The following is a 13,524-nucleotide window of genomic DNA, read 5'->3' as shown; positions in this document are numbered from 1 at the left end:
AATTCTAAAATGAAGTTCGCGAAATCTCAGCCACCGACAGCTTTTCATTGTCTTCATCCAGCCCCCTAGACCTCCCAGACTTCCAAGCTTGAAGCGCTGATTTCTTCTTTTATTTGCTCCCCTTTTCGTTTCCTTTCTACCTTTTCCACTCAGTTTAGATTCTAAGGCCCGTAACGTGACACAACCGGCCCCTCTTTGCCCTTCTGTGGTTCTAACGGCTTTGCAGGTTAGCGCAGTGCCAAATTAATGATCCCCAATTTAAGCGAAGTATTAAGAGGTTCGCCCTCCCTTTCCTTCTGTTTTAAACTAGAAGCTATTCAGAACTTTTCGCTAGTCTCTTCAAACCGCCAACCCTCTCATTCTGATCAGGTGACTTGGCATCTTATTTCACGGAGAAAACAGACCTCCGTGCCCCCAGACCTAAACACGAGCTTTGGTTTGCCTGATATCCACCCTCCCTTTCTTCTCTTCTGTTCAAGAGGGAATCTTCTACTTTAAAATACTTCAGTCTGTGTTCTTGATCTCATTGTTTCTTGTTTTCTCAAGTTTTTGGCCCCATCAGCCATCTCCACTCTGCCCTGGGTTGCCACAAACCTTTAATTTGTTAAAAACAAAAACCAATATCTGCAGGAGCACCATAAAGTGAAGCACAGCAAACTGTGAGTTTCCAAACTGAAAGATCCTTCCAAGCACCCAGGATAAAGATGACAGCAAATCCACATCAAGGCACGTCACCATGAACTTTGAGAACTCTGGGGATGAAGAGAAGATCCCACACAATTCCAGGTTGTAAAGACTCCAAAATCAGAATGGCTTCAGTTTGCTGACGAGCAACATTGGAATGTAAGGAACGATGGCGTTCTCTAGAGGCTGTTCCCCAGGTGGTCCCACTGCAATGGGCCACCTTCAAAATTCTGAAGGAAAATTAATTCCAACTTTAGTGTCCCATACCCAGCCCACTAACAACCCAGTATGAGTGTGAATAGAACACACACGACTTTAGACATGCTAAATCTCAAAAAAAAAAACAAAAACAAACAAACAAAAAAAAGTACCTCTCTTGTTCCCTTTCTCAAGGAGACTCTGGAGATGTGGTCCAACAAACTGAGGGAATAAAATAAGAAGGAAGAAATTATGAAAAACAGGGAACACAGTGAATATCAAATATGGAGAGAAAAGAAGAGAATCCCAAAATGATGCTGAAAGAAAGAGCCCAGGATGATAGCCATGTATTAGACACAGACAGGAATCAGTCCCAGTTAGATTTGGTCAGAAATCTTTGGGAATTACTGCTTTAAAAAGATGAGATTGATGAAATTGTAGCTGCGTCTGAAGACCTGAGAGGAGACTTAAATGTAAAACTTAAAGAGTGGGAGATTAAGAAGTACAAGCTACTATGTATAAAATAAATAAGCTACGAGAAGATATTGTACAGCACAGGGAGTGTAGCCAATATTTTATAATAACTATAAATGAAATATAACCTTTAAAAATTGTCAATCACTATGTTGTTCTATAATATTGTACATCAATTATACCTCAATAAAGGAAAATAAAAGATGTAGCATTTGGGAGTTGAACTAATGACAGATAAACAGAAAGCTAAGCCAATTTAAGAATCATGAAGTTATTAGCACTAGGGAAAATCTTGTATAACAAGAAAGCATGACTATGTAAATACCAATTATTGATCATATATATATGTATATGTATATACGTGTGTGTGTGTATATATATATTTACATTATAAATATGGATTTTGGAGAAAGGTGCCATGTGTGATGGAGATGGGGGAGGAGGAAATAGAACTTAATTCTTAACAGTGGGAAACAATATCTTAAAATGGAAAAATCAAGGAGCAACATAAGCCTAATACTTAAAGCATGAGAATAAATACAAAATCATTAAGATTAAGCTAAAACAGTAGAAAATTGCTGCATGTGAAGGAGGAGAAATTGTGCGTTACATCTGTCAGAACAAACCTTGTAAAACTATCTGACTCTGTAAACCTCGAGAATTGATAACATTGTTAAAATTAAAACTGATTTAAAATATAATTCATAAAGTATAATTTGTATAATAGATGTGTGTTTAATTGAAAAACATTGTGTCTATGAATGACTTTAGTCACTCCCGATTATAAGTTAATATACATTATAGCAACTTCTAAGAAAATATTTTTAATATGAGTCTGCTGAATAGAAGTGCAAGAAATGTGCTCAGGGCTTAGTTATAATTAGTGCCACATGAAGAGCTCAGTTATCATCTGGAACATCACTCTGCATTTCAAATAATATCCTGGGGTGAAATTAAGGAACATGGAATTGAGTTTCTTTTAAAAATAATCAAATATTGATATTGAATTTGTTTTCTCCCAGAATAAGTGTAGAAATTTGGTTTGGAAACTTAATTGTATTAAAATAACAGGTATAAGTACGACTTGATATTTGTCAAAAACACTAAGCAAAATCTCCAACAAACATTGCTTTCCCCCTTTGGCCAACTTTCGCCATATTCTCTGGTTATTTCTTCCATCAGCCATCACTGTGGCGCTATCCTGGTGCTTCTTGGATATATCCCATCTCTGCATCTGAGCTGTCACTCTTCAAGCCTCTCTCCCCTACCTTGACAAGATCTTCATACGCCTCTAAACATCCTGATAAGAATAAATCTATATTCTTTCCCATTTATTCATACCCAGATGATCCCAGAACCTCAAAGCCTGAGGCTGCACCTGTGTTGGTGCCCTCTGTTGCCCTCCCGTGGCAGGTCTATGCTCTACATTCACGTGAGTTGAGACCTGACCCTTGGAATCCCAGAAGCTGTTGTACTGCAATCATGTGGGCTCCGAGAGTAAGAAAAATCTCAGAATGCTCAACGTAGGGGAATATACTAAGTAATCAGAAAGCGATTCAACTGATATCTATTGAGCATGTATCATGTTACAGACACTGTTCTAGGTGTTTGGAATGTGGGTGTAAACAACAGTAAAAAAAATTCTGTCCTCCTTCCTATAAGGAGAGTGGTCCAGCATGGTGTGTCAGAGATGTAAGCACAGTAAGAGGGAGTCCAGATGTGGGGGTAAGAGATGGCCCAATGAGGGGTATCAGAGCCTGAGGGGAGAGCATCTATTCCATGGTGTGGCAGTGTTTGGAGATTGGTTACATACAGGCAAATTGGTCAAATACATGCATGTAATGAGGATACATTTAAAGGATATTAAAGACAGTGGGTACCAGGTTTCTCACTGTCATAGAAAGCAGTTACCAACATGGAAAAGGAGAAAATTAGAATGAGCCTAGTGGTGTAGGATTGGAATTGGAGGTATTATGTGAATTCAATTTAAACAGATAGGCATAGAGATACATATCATGTAAATATGCACATCCTGTAGCTTTGTCCATTGATGGGGCCTGGGAACAGTGACACCCTAGTGCCCAGGTCTTGTTTTCGAAATACCCTTCTCCACTATGAGGAATGAGGGCTCTTTGGAACAAAGGCTGATTCCAGGCAGAAACAGGAAGAGAACCAGGGGAACCTTGGAACATTTTGTGCCAGAAAACAAAAACAAGTGCTCAAAAAATGATGGGGATGTGTGAAAATAACAGAGAAGCTATATTGCAGGGACTGTAGTGGCCAAAACAGGGACAGTGTGCATGACAGAATGCATGACAGTGATGGATTATGGCTCATCATAATTTCATAATAGGAAGCCATGGGCCTGCTTGATATAATAATTAAATGCATTAATTGAAAATTTGATGAGGAGCAATCTCAAAGTAACTTACCCTCTCCCAAATACTTCACAGCAGAGGTGATTTGCAGATATCACCTTAATCAAATGATCAAAGTGAACGTCATCACTAATAGAACATTTCAGAACCACGTGCCACCTGAAAAGCCCCAAGGAGAGGAGCACGGCATCACGTGTGTGGTGTTCCTGCCAAGGATGCACAGGCTGATCTAATCAGGAGAGCGTCAGAAAACCCTCAGGTGCTTTTACAACACAGCTGGGTTGCCATCTTCAAAAGGGCTAAAATGATAAAAGTCAAAGAAAAGACTGAAGAAATGATCTAGATGGAAGGAAACTGATAAAAACATGACACCCAAGTACACCACATTATTCTGAATTAGATCTTTTTATTAAGAAGGACAAACGGGGAGAGTAGATGACAATGAATGGGATCTGATGATTAGGTGGCAGTAATGGATCAGTGTTAACGTCCTGATCAGAATGATACTTTGAGGTTATGCAGGAATTACACACTGAAGGACTCAGAGCCACTGGGCACCATGTTGGTGATGTACTCTCGAAGTGTTCAGAAAAAATGAAAGTCTCCACTGTACTTGCAAATTTGGGGAAAGATTGAGATTATTTCAATGTCTTTGTTTTTTTTTAGCAGGTGGGAAGTAATTAGGTTTATTTACTTAATTACTTATTTCAGTGGAGGAACCCAGTACCTCCTCCACTGAACCCAGGAACAAAATTCTTAATTCAGATTGTCTTCACGTTTAGTCATTTGCCATTCCGTTCCTTTTAAAATTTTACCTTGCACAACAAACAGTGGTTATCGTTTACTGTTTTTGAAGATGACTGAACAGATGAAGGCGTCACATGCCTACATAGATGGGACTCTGCCTAAGATCCACTGAAGATGAACCCAGGACCTCCTACGTGGAAGCATGCACACTTACCACTTGAGCTATACCCTCCTTCCCTCAATGTCTTTAAAAAAGTGGGGGGAAAAAGCTCTGTTCTTTTGGAATTTATATTTCAGCAAGAAAAGACAAAAAAATACATAAGAAAAACATGTAGCCTAGCAAATGGTTACAAGCATGAGCCCGGGGGCACACCCACAGTTAGAAATTAAATAGCGGACAAACTGCCAGCCAAGGACTGAGAAGAAGACATCGGAGAGGCAGGGTGTAAATGAGAAGCTGAGGGAGAAAGAGTTTTCTAGAAGGATGAAGTGGTTCAATTTGTCCGATGCTGCTGAGAGATCAAGCAAGATGAACAGAGAACAGGTGGTCCCTAGAGTTGGCCCCAAGGAGTCATAGGAGGAGTCACGTTGGAGCAGTCTTCAGCTGAGTGAGGAGAGCAGTCAGATTAGGAAGGGTTGAAAAGAGAAAGGGTGTGAGGACATGGACTTGGTGAATAGAGTTATCTTGTCCCAGAAGTGTTGCTGTCAAAGGGAGCGGAGAACAATGTGGTACTTGCAGGTTATGTAGAGTCAACAGAGAGTTCTTTGTAAGAGGGAAGGATACCGGGGCAGTTTGCACAATGAGGGGGCTGATCCAGCAAAGAGGGAGAAACTCAGGATGCAGGACACACTCAGCCTCAATTGGAGGAGTGAGGGGGCTGTGGTGGAGGTTGCATGTGGGGACACTGCCACTGGCAGGAGCAGAGGTCCTTCAACCGAGTTATAGCGGGGAAGGGAGAGGGGAGGGGCCCAGGGGAGATGTGGCCTCTGTTATGGTGGCCGGGAGGGGAGGGCTTGGCCTGAGTTGCTCCTCTTCTCCCAGGGTACCCTGCGGCCGGCCATCTACTGAGATGAGAGCGGGGAGAAGGTGAGTGGTTGGGCGTGTGTGCTGGGACTTTGAAGAGAGGAGAAGTGAAACAGTGCTGGTCACTTTGGAGAGTGGGGACTCAGACAGAGGGCTGCAGAGAAGTGATTCAGGTGGCCGGGGAGACTGGAGGGCCCACGTGAGATCTGTGGTTATGAGTTTCAAGTGAGACCTGTCAGCATGCTCAGGGGTTTCTCTCTAGCAGTATCCAGCTCTTTGCGTACAGGTGAGGATTCAGCAAATACTAAAGTGCCAAATCATTTTTCCCAAATATATACATACATATTTTTTTCGTCAAAGACACTAAAAGGGTCTAAAAAAGAAAGACAAGGTATGACTTGCAAAGCTTTTAATGAGTGTTTGTATTTTTTTAACAGCATGCGTGATTTCACATCTGTGGTTAATTAGCAATTATTTCCATACTTGCAAGCTCATCTGCCTCTGAATTTAGTCATAATGCAGGAAGTTAATGAAATTAAGGAAATCATTATACGCTTGAAAGAATGGTAGTATGACCGGTCACTGAAATAACGACTTCCTTAAGATGAAAAAGATACAAAATGAGCTGAAGAAGGAAACTCCACAGTTACAGATCACAACCCTCAACATACTGCTCCACATCGTGGCCCTCACAGTGGTTTTTCCATGCCACCCTGAAGAGAAAGATGAAACAAACAGGAATAAGGTTAAAACGTAGCTGCATTCACTTAATGTCTTAATCTACCAGAAACTAACACAACATTGTAAATCGACTCTGCTTGATTGAGGAGAATCTTAAAAAGTCCAGAAATCCACTAAAAGAAATTGAGGAGTAAAAGGGTAAGATTCTGAATCAGTTAAAGTAGATCGTTTCGAGGTAACACACTGTTCCGCATAAACCCGGAGCTGCAGTTGTCAGTTCTCAGCAGCACACTTTGGTCTTTGGAAATGTTCTCTGACTTGTCTCAGAACAGGAGGGCAAACCAGATCTCCCCTTTGATGCTTAAAACACAGCATGCTTGCAACAGGAACTAACAGAGTGTGGTAGGTGCCTTATACTTCAAAAGCACACATACAAAAAACTCAGAAAAAGAGATTTGTGGATACCAGAGGTGAGGGCTGAGGGCAGGATGAGAGGTGGGGAGGAGGGAGAGGGGGAACTGGATGAAGGCAGTCAAAAGTTACTACAAATTCCAGCTATAAGATAAATAAATACTGGAGTTGCTATGTACAAACTGATAAATATAACTAACTGCTAGATTTTATATATGAAAATTGTCAAGAGAGAAACTCCTAAGAGCATCACACACAAAAAATTTTATCTTCTGTTCCTTTAATTTTGTATCCATATTTTTGCAGGTGATTAGATTCTTGTGTCCTGGTAGAAAGAATTAGAGATGAGAAGCTAAGAAAGTAAAGTGAGGATTTACTAAGGGACAGATAGTACACTCTCACGGGGACAGCAGGCAGTCTCAGGGAAGTTACTGCCCTGATTTCTCTGGCAGATCGGTTACATAAAGTGTGAAAATGAGTGGGCGGAATATTCACTGTGGGGGAAGGGTTTGGGTTCGTATTCCCTGATTTTCATCACAACTCCACCTTCCCAAAGGGAGGAGGGATTTTTGTCCTTATTTAGTGTGGCTGGGAAATGTCATGGCGTTGGTGCATGATGGGTACTTAAACCTGCAAGGCTAATTTTATTGAAATGAGGGCATAATGAGCAAAAGGTTACATTTAGACACTGGAGGTTCTTGCCTTTTCCCACCTTTCTTTGTGGACCTCCTGGTTGCTTGCCACACCTAAATTTGTGACCGCTTATCAGCCCAGAGGTTCCTACTTTTCTTTCTCTGCCCAGGGACCCCTGTTGTTTACATGATGTAGGGTTTCCTGCATTTGGCCCTGGCCCCTGCTTTTCTTGCCAAGTTCTGCCATTTGGCCTGTGTCCCCCCCTTCTCTGCTCACATCTAGCTGTCTGCCTGCTCCAACAGTCTGAGGGGATGGATGTTCACTAAACCTACTGTGATGTATGTAAGTCAAATCATTACACCGTATACCTTAAACTATCCAGTGCTGTATGTCCATTACATCTCAATAAAACTGGAAGGAAAAAAAAAACATACCATGCTCTAACGCCTTGAGGGTCCCTGACAACCCTCTTCGCACATTGTACAGCTTTGGTGATGTCATCTTCCAGCAAAACTGAAGAAGAGACAGTGAGGAATGAAAACAATGGTCATAGAAATTTCATTTTAAATTTAGTTTCAGCCAGTTTTATTCTTTTAAGCTAAAGAGAGTACACAAATTACTTTTCAAGAGTCTATGTATCTGTGAATGTTAAGGGAAAACTTTTTCTTCCCGCATCCCATTTGGCATGAAATAAAGCATTCTGTTTCTCTTTTTCCAAAGTCATTGGAAACTGTGGAATTATTAACTAATATGATGGATGTTTCTTTTTTTTACTAAACACTCTAAAACAAATGAACAAAGAGAAACTGGCCTAGCATATTTTTGCTCCGCAATTCGACTACTGGAAAAATATTCCAAAAGAAATAATAAAAACACACATAAAGATGTATGCACAAGGTATCTCATTGCAATTAATAAAGGGGAAAATGGAAACAGCCTAAGAGCTTACCAGTAAGAGCTGAACTGATGAATGACAGAATATTTATGTAGTGGAATTCTAGTCATCTTTGAAAACTAATACAGATTGGTATTTGTTGACTTAAAAATAATTTTATGTGATAAAGAACAAATCGTAGAGCAGTATATAGAATGCAATATCATTTTTGTTAAAACACACATTGCCTGCACATTTGTATGTGGGTAGATATGTGCATCACATCGCTTTACCTTCATAGACAAGTCTGATACATGTCCTGAAAGAATTTGTGTATACCAAGTTACCAGTGGTCACAAATCGCTGGGTAGTAAGAATTTTCATTCAATGACCACAAATTATTATATAAACAAAATATTTTAAAAAATAAATTAACTGAATACAAAAGAATATTCTAAGATCTTAATCTTCTCTATTAGAAATTTTAACATTTAAAAATCTAACAATATAAAGTTTGCAGTATTTCCCCAATACTTTATGCAAAAGAGATTCCACATGTTATCTCTATTTTAAAATAAATTCTATAGAATATTTGCTTCACCCCGATTAATCAAATTAGCTTGTTAGAATGACTATGATTATATAGGAACTGTAGATTTTGAACGTGTAACCTAAAGATTTTAGTAATTAAATGTCATAATGTTTCTAATTCACTTTAAAATCACTCAACAAAAAGTATATATATATACACACACACACACACATAACAGAAGTAAATAGGACAAAATGTTAAAAACTGTTAAAGTACAAGACGAATATATTTCTGTGTATTATACTAATTTCTCTATTTTTCTATATGTTTAGAACATTTCATGATAAAAAGTAAAAACAATGTTTACAAAAGGACCACACATATTCCTCCTTCTTGATTAGTTAACTACTAATCCTTTCATTTTCTATTAAAGGACCATAGATTAAAAAAAAAAAAAAAAAAAAAAACAAAACAAAAAAGACCGAACCGCCAAATTATCCCTAAAGCTCCTCAGAGTAAGTCAGAGGAGTGCATAGTTCTGCACAGAGAGTCAGATAGTCCAGCCACAGTAAATTGATGGATCCCTCCAGAAACTTCTGTGTATTAGAGAACAGCAACCTTTCATGATAGGAGCGCTTTACGTTCTTACTTCAGGAATCAGGAGGAGGGTAATAAAGAGTTTCTGGAAGTTGAGATGGAGGTTTCCTAGGTCCCTGATGACCCCATCAAGGCTTTATAATTTGTTCTGAATCTCTGTTCTTGTAAACATGACAGGACACCCCTGGGCCGCACTCAGTGTCATCTTGTCTTACCGTTACAGTTGATGCCACAGCCGTTCACTGCATGTGGAGTTTTGCCGTTGTTACACCAGTAGCGGCTGTTGATCTGAAATATCCCATAATCGGTGCTTTCGCTGGAGGGGTTGTAGTTTGTAGCATCCGTATTATAATCACTTTCCCATTTGGTCAAACACATCCCTGAAAAGAACTTATTTTCAGTAGTAAATAGGAACACCACGTGACTTACGTGGCAAAGCACATTCTATTAGGCAAATTCAATTTTACTAATGACTGACGCCTTTGTACGTATAAAGATAACTTTTACGTGTAAAGCATTTTAACACCTTAGTGCTAAAGGGCCCTTAAGAGAATTCTTTTGCTATCAAATCATTTTGTAATACTAATGAAATAAGATAACATACTTTAGAAAATATGAAACTAGCTGTTTTTTCTATTATGCTTCCCCTGCTCCCATCCCTCAGGTAAGATTCAGCCTAGAAGAGAAAAATCAAGAGTTGTTGCATGGATTTGTGCTTAGCAGTAGATACACATCGCTGATGGAAAACTGCTTTTTAGTAGGAAAAGTAAGGAATTTCTGGGAGAAAGAATTTTCTTACGATATCTAAAGGTGAATTTGGATGTCAAATTATACCCCAGACAAGAGCTGTAAAATGCAGAAGACTATTCCATCCACACATCCATGCATCCAACCAGACATTTACTCATTCGCTCAGAAATACTTATTGAGGGGGAATGTCTGAATTCAACCTGAAAAATACAGTAACTATATCGACAAAATTGGACTAAAATAAAGGGTAACTTTTACTTCGGGCACAGCTTGAATTCTCTGTAAGAAAATGAAAACTACTTCATCAACTAGAGTGAGTAAGAATAATGAAACGTCCTTTCCTGCTGCATTTCAGGGATCCTCATACAAACACTGACTGAGGGGAAGTTGGGTCCTACCAGCCCCTGTGTTAGTTCAGCGGGGAGGGTAGAGCTCGGTGGTAGAGCGCGTCCTTAGCATGCACGAGGTTGTGGGTTCAGTCCTCAGTACCCCCATTAAAAATAAATAAACCTAATTACCCCGCCCCAAAAAAGAGTTCCACAGAATTGTTAAAATTTGCTGTTAAAACCCCAACATCATGATTAGAAAGGAGAAAAATACTGCATTACTCTAGGCTTGCAGAACCCAAGTTCCAAACTAGACGTGGCTGGACTCAAATGCCAAGGGCCTGACAGAGACACCCCAGGTGCCCAAAAGTACCTTTCAGCCAGCCTTACGCGGGCCGCTGAGGGAACCGAACCCGCAAATTTAGTGGCACTGGAAGCATGGGTCCCGGCCTACTTAGAGAGGTATAGAGTTTTGCCCTCCCATATCCTCAAACCTTCACTTGTTACATCTGATTCTAAAGGAACAAGGTGATATTTTTAAACATTGTTAAGTGTACAAACCTTCCAAGAGAGTTTTTAAAAAGTCCATTCGCTCAAAGTCCCTTTCTCATTATTCATCCTGCATTACTATCCGTTCCGCCCCCACCAGCTATTTGGAAGGATGAACAAGAGATGACTTACAGTTGGCCAGGCTGACTCCCCTGTAGCCATCCATTCCGAGTTCCTTCAGCTTTCGGGCCAGCGCGCATCTCTCCCAGACCTTGCCCTGCACAGCGACAGCGAGGAGGACGAGCCCCAGCACAAGGAGAGCCTTCATGGTGACTGAGGTGCCTGGACTGCAGTCTGTCCGGGGCTGAGCCGGCCCCGGTATTTAACTCCTTTGGACTTCCCTTACTCCTGGGGGTTCGGGAGCTCCACCCCTTGAGATACGGGGGAAACAGGAGCTGTTTATTGGCCCACTGCCTTAACACGTTTTCTTTCTTATGTTTGAAGAGGGATATTCTCACATCCTAAGACTTTACCTGCCAGAAAATAATGAAATGAGCTTGTTTAAAGTTATTGCTCAGGAACAATCTGGATTAGCACTGCTGCCAAAAGAGAAACTTCCTCCTGTTTTGTAATAAACTCGAGCAACTGTAAATTAAAAAAAAAAATGGAACGAACATTTTACGCAACTGAAAACGAGTTCCAATCTTTGATTAACACTCATTCTCATTAAATTGTTTTATGTGCCTTCGCTCTGGGGTCTTCATCTTTTTCAATTAAAATTCCCTTAGATACAGTGTAAACAAAAGAACATGACACCCTGCCTGTTGTTTCAATACGGACATACCGCAACAGCACGCTGCTCAGCCAGATTCCTATACTAACTTCTTTGGATACTATTGTAGAGTTTTAATTTCTAAATTAATGTTTTACTGTTGTAAATATGTCTCATGGGAACAGCAATCCTAACAACTCCTTTTTGACAAAGCCTTACTTCACCTTTCTGTGTTACAGCATAAGGGGGTCCTTATAAGGCAAGGAAACTTGTAATAAAACCTACAGATGAATAGCACAAAATGCCACCAAAAATTGCGCCCCTTCAGCATAAGGATTATTTTGAACTGAAGGCAATTGAAAAGAAGCAGATCCAAGGAAATTTCTCTGTCTACCCGCTATTTGCCCGAATGCAGAACATAGATTTGTACAAATGTCAAACACCAACAAGCCTAGACGTGTATCGGCCCCAAGATAGCCCTGGAGGACACGACCTAACAGCCTGGACTGACTAGCTAGTATCTTCCACTGGTTTCTTACAGATTTATCTGCCTACAATTTGCCCCCCTTTGAAGCTTAAGACCCTTCTTCTCTGACACGTCACTCTTGTAAAAATATGTTGTTCTTTGGTTAAAATGCTATGTAGGTCTGAGCTCCAGCCATCTCTTTGAGTTACTCATCCTTGCATTTCTCCCAAGTATATATGAGACACGCAAGTTAATACACTTGTTTATGTTTTTCTTTTGTTATAGAGCCCACCAAAAATCGAAAAGGGTAGGAGGAAAAGTCATTTTTCCCTCCTGGACAGTTCCTGGTGGTGAGGATGGGACAGTAAAGGCTGGAACAATCCACTCTCCTGCGAGACCACTGCTGAGATATGGGGTAACTGAGAGCAGACCAGCAGAAGGTGAGAGTTCTGAAGCACATCGTCTCCCAGATCTCTGTTTGCAGTGCACAGTGAAGAGGAGGATAAACATTTCTCCTTGTCTCCTCTTCTCCAAATTCACAATGGCAGGAGGAAACATTTGTACAAATAGCTCTCGAATCCTGACTTTGGTGACTTTGATTTTGGTAATCCATGCCTATGGGTGTTGATTCTTACCCTCCCAGAAAGAGTCATATTTTCCTTTGTCTCTTTTGTGTCATTTGTCATAAGGATGAGAAATCATAAGATGAGAATCTCCATTTGTCTTGTGTTATGTCCTGAGCCAGCTAGGAGCCTGAGACATGAAGTGACAGGCAACTTTGTCCAAGCATGGCAGCTCTCAGGGAAGTGTGTCTTAATAAAGGGTCACCGACCATAAGGGGCCTGTGTCATCTCTTTGCCTTCTTGCCTTGCTTGTGCTGGGAAAATTCTCATCCCAGTATCACCCTCCTGGTAACACAGATTAGCGGGTCCCTGATTTACGGTGTCTCACTTGTGGGAGGTAGAGGTTTCTTTGCCACCTGTGCCAATGAACGTCTTTGCTTTTTAAGTTGTCTTCAGACTGGCTCTGCATTGAGAGGGCTCACAAGGACACTTCTTGTGGACATGGTTAAGCCATAAACATCTTATTGTTTTGGGTTTGTTTTGTGTGTGTGTGTGTGTGTGTGTGTGTGTGTGTGTGTGTGTGGCTGGAGGTAATTCGGTTTATTTATTTTTAATGGAGGTACTGGGGATTGAACCCAGGACCTTGTGCATGCTAAGCACATGCTCTACCACTGAGCTTTACCCTCCTCCCTGGCTTATTGGTTTTAAGCATAAAAAAGACCTACTTGTTTGGAGTCACCAGTAAGAGAGCTCTCGTCTTAAACAAATGCCTTATTGGTACCTATGGGAAGACTAGGTTGAAAAAAAAGAAAGAGAGAGAGAAGAGAGAGAAATTGATACAGAAGAACATCTTGTGAGAAAAGAGAAAAAAAAAAAACCCCTCTTTAACAAGATTAGGAGGTGATGAGACTTAGAAAAAAGGTCA

General features: G+C 40.5%; 1 protein-coding gene across 1 annotated transcript; it reads right to left on the bottom strand.

Annotated features, from left to right (window-relative positions):
• Positions 1-4,385: 4,385 nt before the first annotated feature.
• On the bottom strand, positions 4,386-11,373 carry LOC105094376 (lysozyme C-like). The gene is made up of 5 exons (XM_064491526.1): positions 10,991-11,373; positions 9,449-9,613; positions 7,665-7,743; positions 6,123-6,218; positions 4,386-6,006 (listed from the first exon to the last, which is right to left on the bottom strand). The coding sequence occupies exons 1-4, from the start codon at positions 11,124-11,126 to the stop codon at positions 6,152-6,154; spliced, it is 447 nt and encodes a 148-aa protein (XP_064347596.1). The 5' UTR covers positions 11,127-11,373; the 3' UTR covers positions 4,386-6,006; positions 6,123-6,151.
• Between the last annotated feature and the right edge of the window lie 2,151 nt (positions 11,374-13,524).

This window comes from Camelus dromedarius, chromosome 11 (assembly GCF_036321535.1).
Source record: "Camelus dromedarius isolate mCamDro1 chromosome 11, mCamDro1.pat, whole genome shotgun sequence".
NCBI classification, from domain to species: Eukaryota; Metazoa; Chordata; class Mammalia; order Artiodactyla; family Camelidae; genus Camelus; species Camelus dromedarius.
Note: the sequence above shows the minus strand (reverse complement) of the source record. Positions and strands in the feature narration are given on the sequence as shown.